This window comes from Desmodus rotundus, chromosome 3, assembly GCF_022682495.2.
Source record: "Desmodus rotundus isolate HL8 chromosome 3, HLdesRot8A.1, whole genome shotgun sequence".
NCBI classification, from domain to species: domain Eukaryota; kingdom Metazoa; phylum Chordata; class Mammalia; order Chiroptera; family Phyllostomidae; genus Desmodus; species Desmodus rotundus.
The window spans coordinates 61133555-61159444 of record NC_071389.1 but is presented as its reverse complement, the minus strand read 5'-3'; the positions used below and the strand labels follow the sequence as shown (position 1 = coordinate 61159444).

Here is a 25890-nt window from a genome sequence, read left to right as displayed (position 1 = left end):
AAAAAAATCTTTTGGCCATTCCAACTCTATCACTCTTCCTTCCTTTTCAAGGACACCTACTTCTCCACTTGGAGGCAACCCTGCACCTGCAGACTCCACAAGGAGTACACTGGCAGCCAAGAGCTGCAGAGTGTTTGGTGGGGATACGAAAGGTACAGATGATACTTGATGAGTCACCTGGTGGGCAGAGGCCCTGGCTCACAGCAGTCGCCTTTCAGAGAGTCCCTACTTCTCTATCCAACCCTGAGGCACCCAGGCTTGGCTAACGCCCAGCCCTTCCCCTTCTGAGCTCAAGAGCACCGCCCACGCCCGCCCCCTTCGGTAGAGCTGCAGGCTCCGCCCCTCCCAGCCTGGCGGGAGGAACCCACTCGGCCACTCGCTGACCCACCAGCATGCCCAGACTATCGCTCAGACTCCGACGCGTGCTACCGCAGCGTTGGAGCAGCACCCCTGGGATCGCTCCGCTGCTACTGCTGCTGCTGCTGCTGCTGCCGCTCCAGGCTGGGGCCAACTGCCCGTGCCAGGATCCAGCGCTGTGCCAGCCCATCCGCAACCGCCCCAATTTCGAGGTAAGCGCCTCTCGAGTGCCCCCGGCCCCCTCCCCCGCCCCGGTCTGGTCCTGCAAGCCCGAAGAGAAGTTGGAGTAGAACCTCTAGAAAACGGGGGTTGCAGCTGCTGAAACCCATTTGACCACTCCCCCGGGCTTTTCTATTTATAAATTTCCTTTATCTGGTAGATTAAGAAATTCTGGCTCGGAGAGGTTGAGTAACTCCTCCCACGTCTGACAACAAGTGATTGTCTGGAAGAGGCAGGCCAGTGTTCAAACCCAGATCTGACTCCAAACACAAGCTTCTCTCATTACACAGCAGTGTCTCTGCCGTTCGCTCCAGGCTTACAAGCAAGGGGCTAGGATGATGAGCCGTTCCCTGGACTGGAAGACCCACTGGTTTTGAAGGGAACGAGGATTCCATTTGAAAGAATCTCTGCGCTCCAGCAACGCACTGGAGGGCAGAATGTTTTGCTTTTCTATACTCACCACCCCTTTCCTTCAGGCACCTCAAAAATCATCCTCGAAGGTGGATAAAAATAGGTCAATAAATTTTCCTTCTACACCTAACAATTGGTAAGGTATTTGCAACTTTAATCAAACGGTTTTGGGGGCAACATGAAAACTAACTGACCGCTAGCTTTTGATGACTGCAGCAGGAATGGACCTCAGAGAGGTGTAAAGGCTTAGTCCAAAGAGTATTATTGTGTAATGTAGGGACACTTGCCAGTTCTTAATCTAGCAGATAAGTTTGATGCTGCCGCATTTCAATGCCAATAAAAACACATACACATTGTTTAGGAGAAAAAATAAAAGTGGTGAGGGGTTTATGATGGAGAACACTCAGCAGGTCAGACAGGGTCTGTGGGCATTTGGGAAGTGAGTTATGCAAACAAGCAAAACTGTTCGTTGTGTGTTCATGGTAAATGGTCTTTTTCCCTACTGACCGTTTCTGTATTTTTCAAACCCCATGACTAGACTACACAGCTTTTTTCTCTTGTATTTTCAATTAGTTCATCCAGCTATGTTTCAGGATTTCTATTATATCACAGACTCTCAGTAGTTTTTTTTTTTTTAACAAATTCAATTTTAATTATCAGAATTAAAATAGTGGTTAAGGTTTATGATGGAGATATGTGTCTAAAAACAATGAGCTGTTCAATCCCACATTTTGTACTTTTTATCATTTCAATGGAAAACTGCTTAGGAGAAAAATGAGTTATGCACAGTGAATTCTGAAAAGTGAAACAAAACATAAATCCAGAAACTAGAAAATTGGGAAATGTCGTTTAACTTTAATAGCCAGCTCTCCCCACCAACCTTCCCCATCTGTTCTGCTCACAGTGGACCAATAATCCCCCACCCCAACTTCTTTTATTTCTTAATGCAAATCTTAAGCTACACCCCTGCTTAAAATACTCTTAAAGACTTCTCATTGATCTCAGGATAAAATACCAAGTCCTCCCTGGCCTACAAAACCTTACTGATCTTGCCCTGACCTGCCTTACTAGTTTTACCTGATCCCATGTACTTACAGGGTTGTGTTCTAGCCACATGGACTTTCTTTTGGCTCCATAAAATCCGAAGTCTCTTGAGGGATTGAAACCTTTGCACTTTTTGTTCTCTTTGCTGAAAATGCCTTTTTTTTTTTTGGTTCACAGGTATGTCTCTTCCATTCTGTCCAGATTGTTCCCCAGATTTCAGTCCTTTCCTGAAAGTGTGTGGTCCACAGGGAAGTCTTCCTGCTCCACTAGGGAAGCAGCTCCCCTTCGCATGCTGTCATGGTCCCTGCGCTCCCACGCAGCCCTGAACATCACTGTCCTTGGACAATGGACCTGTTCTCTTTTTCACCTCTCTGCCACTGATGCCTAGCAACATCCTTTCCCTGTTCCTTGCTGGAGTTCAATAACTATTTGCTGAATTAATTAACACCTTACTTGGGATAAAAATAATAATGACCAGTGAGCCTTCTGTGCTTCTAGAATTATCTGTGTGGTAAAAATACTGGAAAAACATAACATCACCTGTTTTAGAATTTAACTTGAGTACTATTCTAAGAAGTCAGGTTCACCAAAATAATTCATAGAAATACAGTATCTATGGCTCTGTCTACAGCAGCCAGAAGGTGGATTATCAACTTCCTCTTCTTCTTTTGCCTTACTCATTCAAATAGTCACAATAGTCACAAACTTTGACTCCTTAGCATCTTTCAGATCTGTGTATTAATCTCACCTGTGTCTGCTGCTCCACAGCATCAGTTGAGGTCACCATCATCTTTTGTTAGGATTCTTCCAACAGCTTCCCTATTAGATATTCTACCTCCAGGTTTGGACTCAAGAGAGGCCATCTCTTGAATCCATTTCCACTTCAGCTGAAGGGATTGTTCTAAAATGCATACATAAATGCAGACCTAAAATGCCAATGTGTGAATTCTCCTTTAAAACCCTTTCCTTCAGGATAAAATATTACTAATTTCTCAAGAGGGCTCTCAAATCCTTTATGATTATGATTTATAATTCTCAAATCCTTAGTTGCTACTCTGGTTCTTCCCTGCTGTTGCAATCCAGTTCTAGGGGTGAGCCATTCTCAGAATCTAGTTACAACACCACCATGCTCTCTCTGCCTCCAGGCCTTGGCACTTGCCACTCTGTCTTCTTCGCTATCCTTTCCTACTTTCCAGGCTGGCTAATTTCCCCTGCCACCAATTACATTGGGACTCCTACCCCAATGTCTTATTCACTGTTATCCTCTCAGTACCCCCAGTACCTGACATATGTTTGGTATTTCATGTTATTTTGGGGCGGTCAGCATGATATTCTTCTTGGTTTAAGTGATGGTGTTTATCCCTGGTGTCCCGGCAGGTCTTTGTGTTTGATGTTGGTGGCAAAACTTGGAAATCTTATGACTGGTCACAGATTACAACCGTGGCCCTTTTTGGAAAGTATGACTCAGAACTTATGTGCTATGCCCATTCAAACGGAGCCAGAGTAGTGCTAAAAGGTGAGTACGGTTTTTACCAGATGTGTCCAGACAACTGGTAAGTTTACTCGCATCGTTTGCTATTGCTGTTTTCCAAATACTTCCCTTTTCATCTGGCATCTGGCATGTTCATCTGGCATATTTTTTAGCATTCTAAACTCAATCTTGATATTGTTTAGTTCATTTTACAAATGCAAATATTATTAAAGAATTAAACCATGGCACCATCTTGAGCCAAATGTGACTCCTAATTAGCATGATGACCTTTAGCTAGTCATAGTCCACCATTTCTGCTTCTACTTTGGGAATGATTTTACTAATTACTCGTAACAGTTATTTTGGAGGTGCATAAGTAATGACTTCTGATTATTTTAGTATATTATTTCTTCATTCGGAAGACAAAGTGGGAGCTTAGTATTCCAAAATAATGAGATGTTTAAAGGACATTTTGATTTCTTTGGAAGGGGTTTGTGAAGTAAATGTCATTAAACGGTGAAAAGCATATATGCACGAAAGATGTGTTTTTCTCTCACAGGAGACGTATCATTAAAGGATATCATTGACCCTAAATTCAGAACATCCTGGATAGCTCAACAAGTTAACTTGGCCAAAACACAATATATGGATGGAATTAATATAGACATAGAGCAAGAAGTTAATTGTTCAACACCTGAATATGACGCATTGACTGCTTTAGTCCAAGAAACTGCAGACGCTTTCCATCGTGAAATTGAAGGATCACAGGTAAAAAATTCCTTTGGTGTATTTAGGAACCCCTTAAATTTCCTTATCAAAATGTATTCTTGAATGTATAACTAATAGAATCTAGGATAAAAGTTCAGCACTTATATCTTAGAAAATATTTCTGGAACTCTGACAGTTTTATTAAATAAATTTTATAGACTTTTAAAAAAAGATTTTATTTATTTATTTTTAGAGAGTGGGGAAGGGAAGAAGAGGGGAGAAACATCAATGTGTGGTTGCCTCTTGCACGCCCCCTACTGGGGACCTGGCCCAGCAACCCAGGCGTGTGCACTAGACTGGGAATCCAACCAAGACCCTTTGGTTCACAAGCCTGTGCTCAATTCACTTAGCTACATCAGCCATAGCAAAATTTTATAGACTTTTAACATGCTAAATCTGATCTCTGTGGACATCAAGACACAACATGGATTCCCCCACCTTCTAGCCTTGCAACAGGACTAGAAATATGGATAGGCAAAGGGATCAGCAAGAATCGGGAACGGCTATGTTGTTCAGGCCCTGTTTTCACCAGTGAAGGACAGACAGCTCTTGCCTCAGAGTAGAGGCACTTCTCGGTGTCTCAGCTGCTCCACGGACTTTGAATAGTTGTAAAGCACCCAAGGCCCACTAAGGCTCTAAGAACTAACTCCATAGAACTAGTCAGAGCTATGACAAAAGGCAGTATGCTTCCCCACTGCCATACTGAGCGTGGTTAGAGCAGTAGATCAGATCACAAGGCTTCTTGTCAGGCAATGTATAGGTAACAAAGGACAACGTGGCCCCAGGATTAGTGATTCTGAAACCTGGTCATATATCAAGATAGCAAGACAGTCATAGAAAAAGTACACACACGCACTCACACTGGAACCCACTCCCAGGAATTATTATTCACATGCTTTAAGTGAGCCTAGAATCCATATATTTTTAAGAAAGTTTTATAGGTGATTATGGTTAAGTCGAGGAGATTCTGGACCAAATGGAGACACAGGAAACTCTTGAATTTCTCTCCTCACATGGACACACAGAATGTCCGGTTACAGATGGAACAATTTCCTCAGAGAGAAATGCAGAATCTAGCTACATATATGGCGACTGAGAAAATAACCACATCGAATTTGGTAGGGAAAGCTGAGACACTCTCTGCCATAAACCCCACTCCTAGCACCATGTAATAGGGAGGGAACCCTCAACTCCAGCTTCTGAGGAGTGAGGGGTTTGGAATGCACCTTTAGTGCCCCAGTTTTTAAGGCTCCTATGTGAAGGATGGGTCCCCCAAACACCTAGCTCTGAAAGCCAACAGAGCTTGCATTCCCCAGTCCCACAGGATCGTAGCAAACAAAGAGGAGTTTCCCAAGGCACTCAGGCACTTGCAATGGGTATTTCCCCTAGGGCTCAGCTCAGAAAGCAGGAAAAAAAAAATCCGTGTATTTTCCCAGGAAGGGTTTGACTGCATACATTACAAGTTGCTGCCTAAGAATCTGGCTTCTAATTAGCACAGATTTAGGTAGTGACTGCAGTCCTCCCCAGACCCCAAAGAAAATAACAAGATGAAACATTATAAAAAGATCTTAATGTAACAGAGCTAAGGGATTGACTTGATAGTAAATTCAAAATAATAGTCATAACGTGGCTCACTGAGATCAGGAGAACAAGGTCTGAACAAAATGAGAATTTCACAGAGAGACAGAAAATATTAAAAAGTACTAAACAGAAGTCATAGAAATGAAGAATAACAATAACAGAATTGAAAAATTCAAGAGGGGCTCGACAAAAGACTGAACCAAACAGAAGGATCAGTAAACTTAAAGGCAGAGAAAGTCATCTAGTCAGATCAGTAAAAAAAAAAAAAAAAAGAATGAAAAAGACTGAAGATAGCTTAAGGAACTTATGAAACACATCAAATAGACCTATATGTTGTAAATATTTATGCCCCCAGCATCAGAGCACCCAGATACATGAAGCAGATGCTAACGTATCTGAAGGAAGCAATAGACAGCAATACTGAAGTAATAGAGGAGGACTTCTCTTCTCCACTTTCAGGAGCGCATAGACTATCCAGAAAGATAATCAACAGAGAGACTTTGATAAGGAAGCACATATTAGAACAAAGTGACGTAACAGTCATACAACAGAACTGTCCATCCAATAACAGCAGAATACACATCTTCTCAAGTGCACATAAAACATTTTCCAGGAGAAAGCACATACTAAGCCACAAAATGATGTTTATGATGTCTAACATCAATAATCTTAATGATGTTTATGTCACTGGGGAGACCCGAGTCAGGGGCTGCTTCTCCTCAGTTCTTGTCTTGCTCACAAGAGAAGAATTCAGGCAAGAGACAACACTTACAGTGGAAATGAGACAGCAAGTTTATTTATGAAACACATACGAGCACAAACTGCAAGCAGGTACTGGGCTAGTCTGGATGCCCCATGTATAGAGGACATAAAGTTGTGAGTAAGTTTGTTGTATACTCTTGAGCACCTGGCTACAAGTGAGCACTGAGCTAATCTGAGTGCGCTGGCTCTCAGGAATCCAGGAGTTACATACTTTAGTCAGCTTCTAGGTTCCCCTTCCTCCTTCCCTTCTAGACCTTGGGATCAATACACAGTTTTAAAGATTTTCTTTCCCAGCCAGTGGAGACGAATTTCAAGGGCTCCCCTCCCCCTGAGTTATCATAGTTTTGGCTATTATAGTTTTGCTTGTGATATTCAAAACACCTGGCAATCTTATCGGACCAGGCTCAGGACTGCTGAGTTAATTGGTGAGACATGTCTCCCTTTTGATTCTAGCCTCACGTCTTAAGTTCTCTGTTAGATTGTCATGGCGAAGGCCCTGCTTTATTTCCCCTCTGGCTGCTCATGCCTAGCTGCTACCTAACATTTAGAAGACTAAAATTATATCAAGCACCTGTTCTGACTACAATGATATGAAACTAGAAATCAATTACAAATGGAAACTGGAAAACTCACAGACATATACAAAGTAGACAGTATGCTACTGAACAACCAGTGAGTGGGTCAAAGAAGAAATCAGAATTGAAATAAAGATATCTTGAGTCAAATGAAAACAGAAACACAATGTGCTGAAACATGGGATATGGCAAAAGCAACTCTAAAAGGGAAGTTTATGCTGATAATTGCCTACATTAAGAAGAACGTTCTAGTCCTGGCTGGTGTGACTCAGCGGACTGAATGCTAGCCTGAGAACTAAAAGGTCGCTAATCTGATTCCCAATCAGGGCACATGCCTGGGTTACGGGCCAGGGCCCCAGTTAGGGGAATGTGAGAGGCAACTGATCTATGTTTCTTTCCCACAATGATGTTTCTCTCCCTCCCCTCCCCTCTCTCTAAAAATAAATAAATAAAACCTTAAAAAAAAAAAAGACGAAAGCTCTCGAATACACAAACAAACTTACTTTACACTTCAAGGAAATTAGAAAAAGAACTAATGAAGCCCAAAGTTAGTAGAGGAAGGAAATAACAATGATCGGAGTGGAAACAGATGACTTCTGGCCAAGATGGAGGCATAAATACACTTTGCCTCCTCATATAACCAAAAGGACGACAACAAATTTAGAAACAAAAAATAACCAGAACTGCCAGAAAATCTAACTGTGTGGAAGTCTGACAGTAAGGAGTTAAAGAAGAAACATTCATTCAGACTAGTAGGAGGGGTAGAGACAGGCAGCTGCGGTGGAGAGGACACATGGCAAGGCAGTGGCTGGTATACAGGGCAGTCCCACATTTGTGTGCAGGTAAACCAGGAGGAACAACTGGGGAATGAGACAGACCATGCAACCCAGGGTTCCAGTGTGGGGAAATAAAGCCTCAAAACCTCTGGCTGTAAAAATATGTGGGTCTTGTGGTGGCAGGAGAAACTCCCAGCCTCACAGGAAGTTTGTGGGAGAGACCCACAGGGTTCTAGAATGTACACAAACCCACCCACCCCGGAATCAGCACCAGAAGGACCCATTTGCTTGTGGGTAGCAGGAGAAGTGACTGAAAGCTGGTTGAGAGCCAAGCAAGCAGCATTGTTCCCTCTTGGACCCCTCCCTCACATACAGTAACACACTGCAGCATGGGTCACCCTGCCTTGGTGAATACCTAAGGCTCCGCCCCTTATAACATAACAGGCACATGGAGACAAATATGGCCCAAATGAAAGAATAGATCAAAGCTCCAAAAATAGAACTAAGTCATGAAGAGATAGCCAACCTATCAGATGCACAGTTCAAAACATTAGTAATCAGAATGCTCACAGAAATGGTTGAGTATGGTTGCAAAATGGAAGAAAAAGCGAAGGCTATGCAAAGTGAAATGAAAAGAAATGTACAGGGAATCAACAGTGACGGGAAGGAAACCAGGTCTCAAATCAACGGTTTGGACGAGACGGAAGAAATAAATATTCAACCAGAACAGAACGAAGAAATAAGAATTCAAAAAAATGAGGAGAGGCTCAGGAACCTTCAGAACAACTTTAAATATTCCAACATCCAAATCATAGGGGTGCCAGAAGGAGAAGAGAAAGAGCAAGAAATTGAAAACTTATTTGAGAACTTCCCCAATCTGGCAAAGGAAATAGACTTTCAAGAAGTCCAGGAAGCTCAGAGAGTCCCAAAGAAGTTGGACCCAAGGAAGCACACACCAAGGCACATCATAATTATATTACACAAAATTAAAGATAAGGAGAGAACCTTAAAAGCAGCAAGAGGAAAGGAGACAGTTACCTACAAAGGAGTTCCCATAAGGCTATTAGCTGATTTCTCAAAAGGAACCTTACAGGTAAGCAGGGGCTGGGAAGAAGTATTCAAAGTCATGAAAGGCAACAACCTATATCCAAGATTACTCTGTCCAGCGAAGTTATCATTTAGAATGGAGGGACAGATAAAGTGCTTCCCAGATAAGGTCAAGTTAAGGGAGTTTATCACTACCCAGCCCTTATTATATGAAATGTTAAAGGGACCTATCTAAGAAAAAGGAGAAGATCAAAACTCTGAACAGTAAAATGACAACAAACTCACAACTACCAACAACAGAACCTAAAAAAAAAAACAAAACCAAAAACAAACTAAGCAAACAACAAGAACAGGAACAGAATCACAGAAATGTGGATCATGTGGAAGGTTATTGGGGGGAGGAGTGGGAGAAGAATGGGGGGAAAAGTACAGGGAATAAGAAACATAAATGATAGGTACAAAATAGACAGGGGCAGGTTAAGAATAGCATAGGAAATGGAGAAGCCGAAGAACTTATATGTGCAACCCATGGATATGAACTAAGGGGTGGAGGTGTTGGTGGGAGGAGGGGTGCAGGGCAGAGGGGAATAAATGGAGGAAAAAAATGGGATGACTACAATAGCATAATCAATAAAATATGTTGAAAATAAGAGTGGAAACAAATGAAATGGACTATAAAGACAACAGAAAAGATAAATGAAACAAAGCTGGGTTTTTTTGAAAGAGTTGACAAACTTTTAGCTATGAAAAAAGAAGACTCAAATAATGAAACTCGCTAATGAAAGAAGAGACATTACAACTGATAAAACAGACATCCTAAGGGTCATAAGAAACTAGTATGAACAATTATACACCAATAAATTAGATAACTTAGAAGAAATGGATAAGTTTCGATAAACATATGACCATGTTACTGTTGGTAGGAATGTAAACCGGTTTAACCACTCAGAAAAACAGTTCCTCAAGAAACTTAGAACTAATGTGTAATTCAGGAATCCCACGTCATATATCCAAAGAAAACCAAATCACTATCTCAAAGAGATATCTGTACTCCCATCTTCACTGCAGCATTATTCGTAAGAGCAAAGATCGAAAATAGCCTAAATGTCTGTGAACAGATCAATGGATAAGAAAATGTGATCACACACACACACACAATGGAATATTATCTGAATTTTAAAAAGAAGGAGAAAAGGAAGGAAATCCTGCCATTAATGACTACTCGAATAACCTGGACAGAATTATGCTCAAGGAAATATGCCAGGCAGATAAAGGCAGATACTGCACAGTATCACTTATGTGTGGAATCTAGAAAACAATTTGAACCATTAGAAACAGAGTAGGTGGTTGTCAGGGGCTGGGGGAAATGAGAGGCTAGTAAAAGCATATAAGCATTCAATTAGAAGATGACTAAAGTCTGAGGATTTACCATATAATGTGACTATAGTTGGTAATTCTGTATTGTATAAATGAAATTTGCTTATAAAGTAGAACTTATATGCTATCACCAAGAAAACAGTAAATATGCAATGTGATGGATACATTAATTAACTCGATGGGAATCCTTTCATAATATATATGCATATCAAATCATCACACTGCACACTTTAAATATATTTCAATTTTGTCAATCATAGTTCAATAAAACTAAAAACATAGATTTTAAGCCTAGACCATGACTTTTTTGAAGACAGGGACCAGCTCTTTTAAACATGTCTACACAATGTTTAAGAATTGTTTACTGAATGAATGAATGATAGCTGCCGTTCAAAAATTTAAAATCTAGTTAAGGGTGCTCCTTTCGGCAGCACGTATACTAAAGTTGGAACAACACAGAGAACGGCATGGTCCCTGTGCAAGAATTACATGTAAATTTGTTACGTGTCCCATATTTTTTTTAAAAAAGAAAATCTAGTTAACTAAAAAATTCATATATACATAAAATATATTTTATATTATGTATTATATAAGTAATAAGAACCAGTGATTCTAAACCTATCTAAGAATCTCTTGGCTGTACTTGTTAAAAATATGCCTAGTGATTGATTCAGCAGGTCTGGGATAGAGGCTAGGAACTGTATTTTTATCCAGTTGTGCTAGGTTACCCTGTCCTATTTGGTCAACATGAATTTGAGAATTGTTGACAAATTAATACATGATACAAGGATTTATCTGTGGCTTTATGCAGGCAGGGGAAGTTTGTCAGTGTGGAAATCAGCTTTGCAGATGAGTACAGTGTAGATCAAGAACAGCAAATATCTGGTATGCAGGCTGCCAATACTCTCCTCACATAGTTTGGTCTCAAAATCTCATTCTTTACATTGCTGTTGTTAATAAATTAGAATTGGTATGTGAAAAAGATAACCTATTTGCTAGTGCTTATTAAGCTACAGTGAAAGGCAAGGAGGATGAGATTGAGGAAACTGTTTCCATGTTTGAGGGGCAAGTAGAACAATTTGGGCTTCTATGTCAAGTTCATGTTAAGGAAATTAGTGGTAGGCACAGTTGCCCAGATAGGCCAGATTGTGGAAGATCAAGAATATCAGACTGAAGAGTATGCATTTTATTCTGTAACAGGTTATATGGATAGGAAGTGTTTGGAGAAGAATATTCTATAGCAGTATGTAAAATAGTCTAGAGGAGAAAGGGAGACCAGCAAGGACTAACCCAATGATACAATAATGAATAATGGGATTTATCACTTGGATTGGGATGATGGCATGACCCTAACACTCAGCCAGTGTTCAATAAGTATTTATTGAATTAATTAAATAATGGAAAGGAAGGGGAAGAACAATTATGAGAAGCCATCCAGAAGAAAATGTGAGATTAGTGATGGGGTATAGGAAAGAGGAGTCAGAAAAGGTTCTTAAACTAGTGACCAGGAGTAAAAATGACGGAAATAGAGTCTGGAAGGAGAAGTGTATTTTTGGGAAAAGATGGTAATTTAGGATTACAGAATCGTGGTTATAGAATTAAAGAGCCAGAAATGCTCCTGAAGTGTTCTTTCTACACCCTTGTTTTATAGTTAGGAACACAGATTTAGATATAGTTACACAGACCTAGTTATAACAGAGCCAAGACTAGAACCAAAGACTTTTGATTTGTCTAAAATATTAATGCTGCCTTCTCAAAAATATGAGATTTACTATGACATAAAATCCAGGTGAAAATATTCTTCATGCTCAGGTGAGAGATAAGGGCTTGCAAAATGGGTTTGAAATTTACCTGCTTGGAGGCAATCAGTTACTTTCTCCTTTTCAATAGTATAGCTCCTAGTTTGTAATATGAAGCAGTGATAAAACAGGGTCCAATAGGTAAAAATTGTACTTTATAACCTATAAGCTTTTTTTTTTTTTTTTTTTTTTTTTTTTTTTTTGGTAAAGCAGAGCTTCCTTTAGTGCTACCATTCAGAGAATTAAGAGAAAGAAGTTTGGGAAAGTTTAAAAAAGAGTAACTAGAATAAATTGGCCAAAATGTAAAAATTTTAAGTAAAGTATCTCAATTATTTGTAATAATTAATCAATGGGTTTACTGAGAGTCTAATTAAGAAAAGAACTTTTAATGAAACTTTAGATTATTTGCGCACATATAAAATAAGGCTAATGCCTATTCGGTTAAGAGACTCATGGAAGAGTCTTGTGGAAGAGACTTGTGGAAGACCGGCTTACCATTCAAAATGAAAGATAATTTATCACTCAACTTTTATTAAAATGTCCATAAAATTAGACCGTTGAAGTGACTTGTTCAACATTTCCAGCTGATTACTTGTACCTCTAGTTGTAAAACACCACTATTCTTTAACTGTAATGTTGGAATGAACCTACCATAATAAAGTAATTGTAAATCAGGAGCTCAGATTTCCAACACAGGCCGGTCAGCTTGTGCCAACATATGGCCGGTTTAGCCTGCACAATTTACAAGAAAAACTTTTGTTTTTGAAGTCCTTTAGTGTGCTGCTTTCATTTTCCAGTTGCTTAAAGGCCCCACCACGCCGTACTGTCATTACACCTGTTCCTTTCAATCTGTGAGTTTCCAGTGTAACCTCTGAAGACATTTGAGCTTAAAACTCCCCTTCTACACAGTTCTCTGCTCCTGGTCATCGTATACATCCAAATATGTCTGGGCCCAAATATATTGCCATTATCCAAATATAAATAAAAACACTGTCCAAATACATGTCTGAGTCAGTCCATGTAGGTAAAAAATATATTTCTTGGAACTGTTCTACTTCTACATGAGTTAAACCCAACATTCATATATGAAAGCAGTTCTGTCTTCTTGAGTTGTATCAGGCAGAGAATACGTAATACGTAATCAACAAAACATCTGATATAATATGCATATGTTCAACAAAATGGTATCATTTCTCCACAGGTAACCTTTGATGTAGCTTGGTCTCCAAAGTGCATAGACAGAAGGTGCTACAATTATACTGGAATTGCGGATGCTTGTGACTTTCTCTTTGTGATGTCTTATGATGAACGAAGTCAGGTCTGGTCAGAATGTACTGCGGCAGCCAATGCTCCCTATAATCAGACATTAACTGGTAAGATACACTGAATAATCATTTATTACTGATATTAATTCCATAATCTAAAATACATATTTTAATATTTCTAAGTCATCTGTGTACATTTTCCATCCACAAAACTTTCTTGAAACATTTAAAAAGCACTTAATTTGGAGAGCTTTGAAGTTTACAGTAAGTTTTAATGTTTTCACTTATTCTTCTAAAAATCTTGTGGGATAAGTATGTTATTTATTAACTGTCTAATACAGATGAGATGAAAAGTAAGTTATCTTGATTGCACAGCCATTAAGTGTTACGTAGTTGAAACTCAAGCAAATGTTTTAACTTCAAGTCAACGTACTTCCCTCAAAATCACATGAAGATAGTGGCTTATCTAGAATCTGACAATGTATTTTTGTTGAAATACCCGATGTTAATTTAATAGCGAAGATAGTTATGATGTGAATACTTTGTATACATGATTGATAGGGTTAGCTTTACCTTCTTTGACATTTGCTATTAGTACACATGCTGTACTACAAACTACCTGCATACCCAGGAGATATTGTGGGCTCCATCCTGGACACCGCAATAAAGCCAGTGTCACAGTAAAGCAAGTCGTAGTCATGTTGCAGGCGGACAGTCTGTCTTTAATTTGTAAAACAAGCAACATCTTCTCCATGCAGTAAAGAGGGTATGCCTGTATAGCATTAAAATTAAGAGTACTTCCTCTCATTCATATGATGTGGTCTTTGCTCCAAAGTTTGGATTAGTCTATATTCCATCAGCCAATTGAATAAAAGGTTGCTTGTTGTCTTATGGATTCAAGGGAAATTTTCTGAGGTAGTTGGCACTGATTAAATTGTTGTTTAGTAAATAAATTTAAAAAATCCTTTCTTTTTCATATAGAGGTAAAACCTTAGAACCTGGCCTCCTTTTATCATGTCCTAATTGTTTGGATAGGATAGTCTGATCACAAGCACATACTCTTAAAAATGATGTAACTCTGTTACAATTAGGAAGTAACTATTCTAGTGTTCCCAAACTGTGTTTCATAAAAAAGATAATTGTGTTCTGCCAATAAAAGGTTCACAATCAAATATATTTGGGAAATAATATATACCCCACCCCTCTCTTGGATATTTAATGGTACACAATAACTTCAAAGGCCCTGAAAAGTACCAAATTTACTTAACATTCTACATAGTCTTGAAACTTCTCTTGGCAGGAGAACATATTTTGTAGCATTGGGCATTTAGAAATTGGTAGTACTAGTAGTTTGTTTATTCTTCTTTTGTTTCTGTAACTACAGATCATCTAACACAGAGTAAGAGGGTGACATTTCTCAGCCCCAGCTGTAATTCACCCTTTTAGAATATTTATAAAACATGGACCACTTGTGCTTTCTCTAAGAAATTCTGAGACCTTCCTGGACAGAAATTTTAAGACTTACAGAGCTTTATCAAAACTTTAGAATCTAAAATATTAAATCTATATCTTAGCAGTTAATAGACACAATCAGCAGGCTTTCCTGAAACGTGTCATTCTTCCTAGAATTAAATTTTGTAATTTTTGCATCAATTTGAACTTAATTGTTCTGAATGTTTTTTTAATTCGAAAGAAAGGGTTTAGAAAATGATTTATAGTTTATAGTTCTTAAGGGATGACTTTCAGAATATTAGAGAAACACTGTACTAGTATTTTGCATAAATGTACCTGTTTTTATAAATTTAGATTCTGAGTGGCTGCATAGCTTGTATGAACATATTAATAGACATATGAAGAGAAAAAATACGTTTTTGTCCCTATTTGATTAGCATATGATGACTACATCAAGATGGGCATTAACCCCAAGAAACTCGTAATGGGTCTGCCCTGGTATGGTTATGATTACACCTGCCTGACTCTATCGGAGGTAAGAACAGCTCATTTCTTATGTAAGTTTTCATCTTTCTTTTGTATTATGTGTCTTGTATTCATATATATGTATATACTATACTCTATTTAGAATTTATAAACTATTCTATATAGAGAGTATGTAAACTTTAGAATTTCTGAAATGTTAGAGACCAAAAAGGAGAGTTTATTTTTGATTATTCAATCCCAGAGAAGTTTCTGAGTGTTTTATATCTTCACTTAATAATGAAATTTTATTTTCACACTGTATAGACAGGGTATCTATTTATAGTATGCATTTTTCTAATCGTTTTCTGACTTAGTTTTTAACATATGCTTAATTGACCATCTATAACATGAACATTTTTGTATTTTTAGGATCACGTTTGCACCATTGCAAAAGTCCCTTTCCGGGGAGCTCCTTGTAGTGATGCGGCAGGACATCAGGTGCCCTATAAAGTAATTATGAAGCAAGTAAACAGTTCTATTTCTGGAATCCTGTGGGATGAAAATCAAAAGTCTCCATATTATAACTATAAAGTAAGACTTTTCACAAGTTATGAACATTTATTTCTATTAGTTTTTGAAGTTGCATATTGCATATTTGATATGGAGAATTTTTATCAGTTTTCTTTTAAGATACCACATACTGACTGTTGTTTAAAGATTTTACTTATTTATTTAGAAGGGAAGGGAGAAAGAGAGGGAGAGAAACACTGATTGGTTGCCTCTGGTATACACCCCAGCCGGTTACTGAACCTGCAACCCAGGCATGTGCCCTGACCGGGAATTGAACTGGTGACTTTTTACTTTGTGGGATGGTGCCAGGGCCAGACTGATGCTTACAGTAGTGAACTTGTCTTTAAATATGTGTAAACATTAACTTTACTTCCCTGTGAGCAATTCAAGTTATGGGCATTGTGGCACTGCTCTGCACTGGACGCTTGTCATTGTGGGCGGTGTAATAAAAACATGCCTATCACAAGCGGATTACTGCCCTGCCCAGTGTGGCTCAGTTAGTTGAAGCACTGTCCTGTAACCAAAAGTCGGGGGTTCAATTCCAAGTTGGGGCACGTGCCTCGGTTGCAGGTTTGACCTCTAGTCCATACATGTATGGAAGGCAGCCAAAAGATACTTCTCTCTCACACTGATGTTTCTCTCTCTCCCTTCCTCTTTCTCTGAAAGCAGTGAGAAAATGTCCTCAGGGGAGGATTAAAAAAATAAGATTTCCTTAATAATTGACAAATACGTATAATGACTATGGCTTCTAATAAGCTTTGGTCCAAAACAGGTTGCTAGTTCTGAAAGCCTCCATTTCAAAGTAGATAAAGACACTGAGAAGGCTCCTATTCAGGAAGCCAATGAGGCTGAGAGCAAGAGATGCAGCATCATGGACTTTACAATAGAAAAGGGCATCATTTCAAATTAATTTCACAATTCAGTCAAACTATGTGATATTAGACAAATGAAAGACAATGTTAAAATTAGAGACTGAAAATACTACAAACAGACGAAGAAATGGAGTGGATGATTAGCAGTTCTGTCAGGTGGTGTTTGATGAATAGGAATTGCTAGGGAGGCAAAGAAGTTATATTTTTTGTAATTTACCTTTAGTATAATAAGAACTGTTCAAACCTTACAAATCTAAGTACAGACTATATTTGAATTCACTTTGGATTATGTTACTGTAAAAGGAGCCCTAAAATGATATGACTTAAGTTAATTCTAGTAAGAATATCTATTTTTTAAAAGATTTTATTTATTTATTTTTAGAGAGAGGGGAAGGGAGGGAGAAAGAGAGAGAGAAAGAAACATCTATCAGTTGGCTTTTGCACACACCCAACTGGGGGTCTGTTCCCGCAACCCAGGCAGGTACCCTAACTGGGAACCGAACCGGTGACCTTTTGGTTCGCAGGCCAGTGCTCAATCCACTCAGCCACACCAGCCAGGGCAGAATATTTTTAACAAATTGTTTGGTACTCTAATTAAAAACTGACTGCAAATATACATATTTAATAAATTACAATGGATTTAAATCATACATGCCTGTATATCAATTACATAGAAAGCTTTACTGTAAAGTTTTCTAAATTTTAGAATCTAATGTACATGCCTAGTAATTAAACTATGGCATCTTGTAACCTTGTCTTTGCCAAACAGTATTTGTAGAACTCTATTCTGGGAACTATTAATATCACACACACACACACACACACACACACACACCATGGCCAAATATATCTGGGAAACAGTGCACACTTTCGGTCCCTCTTGGAGATTTAAAATGTACAACATTATATTAAAGGATCTGAGAAGTGCTGCAGTACATAATCCACTGAATTGTTTAACATAGAGACTTGTTTCCCAGCGCTCTTAGAAACACGTAGGGGGAAGAGTGTTTCGTGGGAATCAGTTTTGTAAAGATTGTATGTAACTAATTATGCATAATTTAGAAATATGTAACATAGAATAACAGTTGACACTGTAATGTAGACTCTTTGAATTCCTGACCTATTTTTTTCCTTAGTGAATAAGACGACACATTCTTTAAGGTCTTAGAATTCAGGAAAGATTTTGAGGAGACTTGAAGGCCATTCATTCACAGGCACTTTAGACAACAATCTAGTTATGCCTCTTTTGTTCCTCTTTTTATTCATTGTAAAATTTGTAGCAGGCAAAATTAAGTTTCTGGTGTGAATGAAGAGAATCATTCTGCCTTCTTATGCTGTCTCAGCAATAGTAGCTTCATCTTGGTACTTAATATTCTTGAAGGCATTTATGCCTTAACCAAGCATATATCAATGTTATATATACTCCATTTTTCATCCTTTGATCATTCACTATTTTGAGGCATTTCAAATTTCTTAATGGTGTCAAAAACACTCAAAGTACTAGCTAGAATGATGGCAAATTCAAAGATATAGGTATTTGGGTTTGTTCCTAAATCTTCAAAAAGAAATATTTCTATATTTAGGTACAAGTTCTTCAAGTTGCCTTTAAACGGTGAATTACAATTGTTACTAGAACATACATGGCTTTTAAGTTCTAAATATTTGAAAGAAGAGGATATAAGATATAGTATAGGATATACTTGTATCTAATGAGTCTACTATACTTAAATATGCTATAGCTTATTTATTTACCAAATGACTATTGTCCTTCAGGGCAGTCATGTTGAGGAAACTATTCTAATTCCTGTGGTGCTATCATTAAAAAAAATGTTACTGGCCTTAGTGGAGAACTGCCTTTAAAAATTTTCCGCAGATGTATATAAAAATCAGTAAATTATTTTTAATTATAGGTTATTCTCTTTTTTTACTTCCTATTTTCCCCCTTTCTCTACCCTTTTGCCTAGATCTGCTCATTTCTACTTTCCTTTATCCTTTATCCAATTGATGATATACCTTCTAAAAGGTACTCTTTGTACTAGATGGAGTAACTGTTGGGGAGAAGGACTTTACAGGGTGGAAGGTGAGCATAACAGCATTTTCTAGTTCATGGTTCTTCATCAGCTGTGTGCATAAGGCATCCATGGAGTCCAGATCTGACAGGCTCTTCGATGAGTGCTGTAAGACCTAGAAAAGGAGTTACTTTCCTCATGTATTATCATTACCTCCTTTTGATTAGACTAATTCATCATAAACAAAAGCATCTGTTGAGGTTCTAACTAGAAACTGTAGGGAAATCAAAAAATAGTATAAGTTGGATTCAGAGAACCACAGCAGTGATCCTCCTTAGCCTTGGCTGCATATCCTACTGTTGAACCAGATTCTTAGCCTTGGCTGCATATCCTGCTAACCTAATGGAACATAAGACACAAAACAGACAAGTACCTATCAGAGCACTAGCCCTGGAAAGTTTTGGTTCAGTAGGTATCATGCGGTACAGGTCCCATGAATTTGTACTTTTTAATCATCAGATTAGAGCAAGGAAGGAATTTTAGGTAAGAAAAAGACCTTAAATATAGGACATTAGGAGACTTATTTGCATAGTCTCCATTGTTGTAAAAGTGCCACAAGCAACGATATCTACAAAGTCTCACATGAGAACCAGGGAGTCACAGAGCAGGAAAGTATGTGCCCTTAAATTTTTATTATTTATTGTATCCTTTTTGAATCCTTGAAATTAAGAATTGCTTTCCCTCTTACTGTACTGAATACTTAAAATTTACACTTTCATTTATTTGTACAGGACTCTGCTGGCCGTTTTCATCAAGTGTGGTATGATAACCCGAAGAGCATTTCTTTAAAGGCAACATATACACAAACCCGTGGCTTACGGGGCATTGGCATGTGGAATGCCAACTGCCTTGACTACTCTGGAGATGCTACAGCCAAACAACAAACTGAAGAAATGTGGAAAGTCTTAAAACCAAAGCTGTGACATACATGGACATCTTTTGTCACACTTAAGATTTAGAAAATGATCTAGGTAAACAGATCTGGTTTCTTGAAGAGACAAAAGAATTTATATGTTTTTGTCATGTGTCTATATATATGTTACTTAGCAGGATAATCAAAAACAGGCAAAGAATAAAGAGATACTTTGACTTTTGTATTTGAAAGATACATAGATATCTTAATTGTCCAGCAAAATAAAGGTAAGAAATAAGTCAACATGCTATATTAATTAGTCCTCTATAAGATGTTTTAATACTATAATTAGGAACTACTGCTTTCAAAATTTTATTATGCTAAGTTTTCCCCTTAATATTAACATTTATGCTTACAAATAAATGCTAATTTTTAAATATGTTCAATCGAAGTGAAAACATTTGCTTAGATTTTTTAAATCCTAGTCTTTGAGAAGCAGTTTACTTTGTACTTTTTTTTCAATAAATCTAAACTTAAACCCTGCAATTCAGTCTCCTCTTTACGTTCATCAAACTGCTGTAAATAATTTTCCTGACTCCATATGGTACTCATGTTCTTTGAGGCATTTGAATTAAACTCAAACCTCCAGAGGGGGAGGGGAAAGAATACAAAAGATTAAAATACAAAGTACAAGAAGATAATTTGGTAATATTTTAAATTAATAGGTTAGACCTACCTATTATTTTCCAACTAAATTTTTATATGTAGTTATAGATGACATTTTTTATATGTGGCTATATCTGATATTTTACAATAGGAAAAACTTGCTGTTGAACCTGATTCTACCCCTTGTCATGTACCCTTCATCTGTTATCATTTACCCTTCAAATTACTAATATTCCTTCACTTATGGACATCTACACTTTACTTCTTGGCTAGTTTTCTTTTCATGGTTAAATTTTTATTTTTATGTATCTGCATTTTACTTTAAATTATCTCAGATAGTGTTTTCTCAAGCAGTTTCTAAAAAAGGTATTTTGTACAAAGAACCTTTCTAAATGTTCTTTTTCTCAAGGCAATTAAGAAGAACATTGTGTTGCACTTATTAGTTCCTTTAAATACTTAGGTTAAAAGTCTGTATCCTTGAACTCTGGATTTACATAAATCCTGCATTCCCTGCACATTTCCCCCTCTAAACTGAAATAAATCATTCAGTCATCTGTTACGAGAATATTCCATTTCCTACTTACACAGTTATTATGGCAGAGTAAGAACAACTATTTTCCATACAATTTGCTGAATTTCTAATGTCTTTATATAAATTACTAAAAAATTTAAATTCTTAGATACTAAATTCTGTCATAGCTCTGAATGCTAGTTCAATATCCCTATTCTTTTGTATTTCCAGATTGCTTTCAATTAAAGTACAATGAATAAATTAAATGGTACCTATTTATATGTAAATATATTCCTACTTATTAAGAATATGATTTTAATCATATTTACAGTCATATTAGCTATTACATTTTAAGATTATTTAAAAATAACTAAATGGACAGCATTTTACTTTTATACATCTGTTTCCTGAAATCCTTTGTATTACCAAAGGATTTGGTGAAAAACATAAACCTTGTGATTTACATATAATATTGCCATGGAGAACAAAGGTCAGGCAAATCTGATCAAATAAATGTTTAATATTTTACATACCTAATTGAAGCTGTAAAGATGTATTAATTTTATTCTGGGTCAGTTCAGCTTTCAGTTTGCATACATCTGAAATTGCTTGTTTCCTCATCTATAAAATGAATTATCTTTCATAAATGAACTTCATTTTACCCATCTAAAATTACATAATTGTCATCTGAATGAAGGTTTTTTGTGACTGTTTTAACTGTCTTCCTTCATTTCCCTTTAATGCCTTCACTTGCACTGAATTACTAGGTTAAACTTATAGGTCAAAAGTCCTGCTTATTTACTGGTAGGTAACCTATCAAATAATTTTACTTAATAATATAGTCATAATAAAATTAAATTGTTCTAAAAACCTAAAGTGAAATAATTTTTTATCTTTTGCTAAAGCTTCAAAACTTGTTCTAAAGTGAAAAGAAATAGTTAAAAATAAACCCATAATTACAAAAAACCTTAATTCCAAGCCGTGAGAAACTAAACAGTTAAACATAATACAGTAATGTTATTCCACTCTTCTAAGAGAATTCATCTCTTTAATTCTACCAAAAATGTCATAGAGACAGATACTACTACTTATCCCCATTTTACAGTTGAGCAAACTGAGATGCCCAGAAGTGAAGTAACTCACTCCAGGTATAAAACTAGTAAGTGGCACAGCCAGGATTTAAACTCAAACCAATCTGGTGCCACAGCCCTTACTATTCCATGTGTTGTCTGTGGACCGAAGCATTCATATCACCTAGGAGCGTCTTAGGACTGAAGACTCTCAGGCTTCAGCTCAGAATTGTTAAGGCAGACCCAGGTGATTTCACATTAAACTTTGGGAGCACTGCTATACCAACTTGAATATGGTTGCAACAGACTCAGGCTAGGCTTTTTGCCCCTTAGTTCTGAATCCTATAGGTAAGTTTGAGGTAAATTATTCCAAATTCAATAATAAATAATAATGATGTTTACTATGTGCCAATTAGGCACTATGGTTAAATGTAGAATTTCCCCCCCAATCTGTAAGCTGAAAACTTGTTCTCTTTTTCTTATTAGTCTTTCCTCTTTTTTTTTGCTAGAAATTCTAATATGGGTTAAAACCATTTATACGTCCACAGACAATACATGGAATAGTAAGGGCTATGGCACCAGATTGGTTTGGGTTTAAATCCTGGCTGTGCCACTTACTAGTTTTATGCCTGGAGTGAATTATTTAACCTCTAGGCATCTCAGTTTGCTTATTTATAGTTTGATATTTATAAGGTTAAAATATACAAAGATGGTAAGATCTAAGGTGCATACTTTCCAAAAGAAAAGAACATTGAGACTCTTGAGTGAAGGCTCTGGAGGTATTTCTATTACTTTCTTTCACCCACCCAACTATCATTAAGTGCACAAGTTTCCACACTGGCTTTCTCTATTTTTTTGAATATACAAAGTTTCATTCATTGAACCAATTATTTTTTGAGTACATACTGTATAATAATGCTAAATATTCATGTTTACATAAAAATGCTCCTTTGCACTTTTCCTTTTCTTTATTTCAAGTTTTAAGCTTCTCAATGCTGAGCCAAGGATTAGCCTTGAGAATGCCAGTAGTGAAAAGAATCTAACACTGTGCTGTGCAGGGTAGCAGCCACTTGCCAAATGTAGCCATTTAAATTTAAATCTATTAAAATTAAATGAAATTTGAAACTCAGTTCCTCAGTCATCCAACAAGCTACATTTCAAGTACTCAATACCCTCGTGTGGCTAGAGGCTACCATACTGGACGGTGCGGGTACAGAACTGTCCCACGTCACAGGAAGTGCTCTCGGACAGTGCTGAATCTAGCGAGGGGTCCTTATTCTGTCATCAAGCTATTTCTGATGAAGAGGTGAAGTGAGAGCATTCATACAAGTCTATAAATGAAAACAACCGTCCAGAATGAGATAATTACCCAAGAGAAGGGGTAAATTAAATGAAAATTTAAAAATGTCAGACTTATTCATGAGTGACTCTAGCACATGAAAACTACTTCTTTTAAAATATTTTATTGAGCCTTTGTAGTGATTCACAGGGTCCTTTTCCTTTAATTCTTGTTGGAACTTTTACTAAATTTTACTTTGACCTTGATTAAACATGCATCTTTTCAGGATTTAGTGGTTATTCTTACATTTTTTTCATACGTGCTCTTTGTTAAGGTAACAATATTAAAACAGTCAATCCTTCCTACTTCTATGCTATTAACACCCAAAGTTAAAACACCAGGATAAGTGTTATCATTTTATCAGGAGAAATGCAAATTACCTTAGCTTCTATGATGAGCTTTATTTTCTCAATATCTGATTTTCTCTTAAGTTGGTCAATTGCATGCTGTACCTCAGTGATCTGAAGTATAAGGTTATTCTGTGTGAGATATATTAAGATGTCTTTATTAAGGATAACACCTATACATTTTAATTTTTAATTGCCTTGCTAACATAAACTACGATGTTATTAACAAAAACCAAAAGAGCAAATTGTGAAAAAAAATCATTCCATACAATAAACATCGCTTTGGAGTAAATTACTATTAACCTGTTGATTTTTTCAGTTTAGGGACGGCTTTCTCTTTTGTTCTTCTATCATCATTCATGTATTATAAAAATAAATAGGTATTTGCAAAAATTACCATGAAATTAGTGCCACAAATGCCAACTATTACTGCAAGAGGAATATGCTTGGAGTTCCGGCCAAGATGGAGGTGTAGGTAGAGACACTTCACTTCCTTGCACAACCAAACGGAGGATAACAACCAATCTGAAATCAATCAACAACCAAAAGTGCCAGAAAAATCAAGCTTCATGGAACTCTGACAGCACAGGAATTAAAGAAAAAAAAAATCAACCAGAACTATCAGACCAAGTAAGGCGTTGGACCAGGCAGGCCAACTCAGAAAAACCGCGGACACAGAGGACCTTGAGGGTGGGTCTGGCTGCCCAGCGCCGCTGACTGTGAGGGAGGGGCTGACTTAAGGGGACTCAGTGGTGGCTGTGGGCTACCGCTGTTGCGACGGTAGGAGAAGCTCCCAGTCTCCCAGGAGAGTCAGTTGAAAAGTGCGCTAGAGATGAGCAGGCGAGCTGCACTGTTCTCTCTCTGCCCCCTCCCCCACAGGCAGCACAGCTAGGAGGACTGCCCTGCCCAGGTGAATACCTAAGGCCCCGCCCCCTTACAACCTATCAGCTGCGCCAAGACCAAAGAAATATGGCCCAAATGAAAGAACAGAGCAAAGCCTCAGAAAGAGAGCTAAGCGAGGAGGAGATCGCCAACCTATCTGATGGAGAATTTAAAGCCCTGGTGATTAAAATGCTCACCGACCTGATTGAGCTTGGTCAAAAAATGAAAACAAATGAAGGATACCCAAGGTGAAATAAAGCAGAATGTTCAGGGAACCAACAGTGACAGGAAGGAAACCAGGACTCAATGCAACGATTTGGAGCAAAAGGAAAAAATAAACATCCATCCAGAACAAAATGAAGAAATAAGAATTTGAAAAAGTGAAGAGACTCATACAAACCTCTGGAACGTTCCAATATCCAAGTTATAGGGGTGCCAGAAGGAGAACAGCAGCAAGAAATTAAAAACTTATTTGAACAAATAATGAAGGAAAACTTCCCCAATCTGTCGAAGGAAATAGACTTCCATGAAGTCCAGGAAGCCCAAAGAGTCCCAAGGACGTTGGACCCAAAGAGGAACACACCAAGGCACATCATCATTATGTCACCCAAGATTAAATATAAAGAGAGAACCCTAAAAGAAGCAATAGGAAAGGAGACAGTTACCTACAAAGGAGTTCCCATTAGACTATCAGCTGATTTATCAAAAGAAACCTTATAGGCAAGAAGGGGCTGGAAAGAAGTATTTGAAGTCATGAAAGGCAAGGGCCTACATCCAAGATTACTGTATCCAGCAAAGCTATCACTTAGAATGCAAGGGAAGATAAAGTGCTTCTCAGATAAGGTCAAGTTAAAGGAGTTCATTATCACCAAGCCATTATTATATGAAATGTTAAAGGGACTTATCTAAGAAAAAGAAGAAGATCAAAACTCTGAACAGTAAAATGACAACAAACTCACAACTATCAACAAATGAACCTAAAAGAAAAGAAAAACAAAGGAAACAAAAACTGAGCAAACAACCAGAACAGTAACAGAATCAGAGAAATTGACATCATATGGAGGGATTTCAGTGGGGAGGGGAAGGGAGGAATATGGGGGAAAAGGTACAGGGAAGAAGAAGCATGGTTAGTAGGCATAAAATAGATGGGGAGAGATAAAAAATGGTGTGGGAAACAGAGGACTCAAATAACTTATATGTACAACCCATGGATGTGAACTAAGGGGAGGAATGCTGGATGGTTGGGGGACAGGGCAGATGGGGGACAGAGGGGGAAAATGGGAAAATTGTAATAGCATAATCAATGAAAAATATTTTTTTTAAAAAAGGAATATGCTTAATA

At 37.7% G+C, this 25890-nt stretch overlaps 2 protein-coding genes and 1 non-coding gene across 6 annotated transcripts in view; 2 read left to right on the top strand and 1 right to left on the bottom strand.

Moving 5' to 3' along the window:
* The first annotated feature begins 337 nt into the window (after positions 1-337).
* CTBS (chitobiase) lies at positions 338-20279 on the top strand. The gene is made up of 7 exons (XM_053919960.1): positions 338-569; positions 3409-3547; positions 4062-4270; positions 13389-13560; positions 15342-15439; positions 15799-15960; positions 19612-20279. Exons 1-7 carry the CDS (start codon positions 393-395, stop codon positions 19801-19803), a joined length of 1149 nt encoding a protein of 382 aa, XP_053775935.1. The 5' UTR covers positions 338-392; the 3' UTR covers positions 19804-20279.
* Positions 10804-10907, top strand: LOC112309465 (U6 spliceosomal RNA). The gene has a single exon (XR_002975259.2). It is a non-coding gene; the product is annotated as a U6 spliceosomal RNA (small nuclear RNA).
* The window catches only part of SPATA1 (spermatogenesis associated 1), a 61277-nt gene continuing 48579 nt past the window's right edge, over positions 13193-25890 (bottom strand). For 3 of the 4 annotated variants that reach the window (XM_024565556.4, XM_045199599.3, XM_045199600.3), the window contains exons 12-14: positions 23700-23798; positions 21444-21531; positions 13193-13540 (exon numbers count right to left, since the gene is read on the bottom strand). In XM_024565556.4, coding sequence (XP_024421324.3) covers positions 13512-13540; positions 21444-21531; positions 23700-23798 — 216 coding nt within the window. In that variant the 3' untranslated portion in view covers positions 13193-13511. The remainder of the gene's footprint in view (positions 13541-21443; positions 21532-23699; positions 23799-25890) is intronic. The other variant, XM_045199601.3, reaches the window with a different exon arrangement.

Coding starts and splice junctions, on each gene's coding strand:
- CTBS (XM_053919960.1), top strand. CDS start 393: ATGCCCAGACTATCGCTCAGACTCCGACGCGTGCTACCGCAGCGTTGG. Junction 3,548..4,061: donor AGCCAGAGTAGTGCTAAAAG/GTGAGTACGGTT, acceptor TTTCTCTCACAG/GAGACGTATCATTAAAGGAT. Junction 15,961..19,611: donor CTCCATATTATAACTATAAA/GTAAGACTTTTC, acceptor TTATTTGTACAG/GACTCTGCTGGCCGTTTTCA.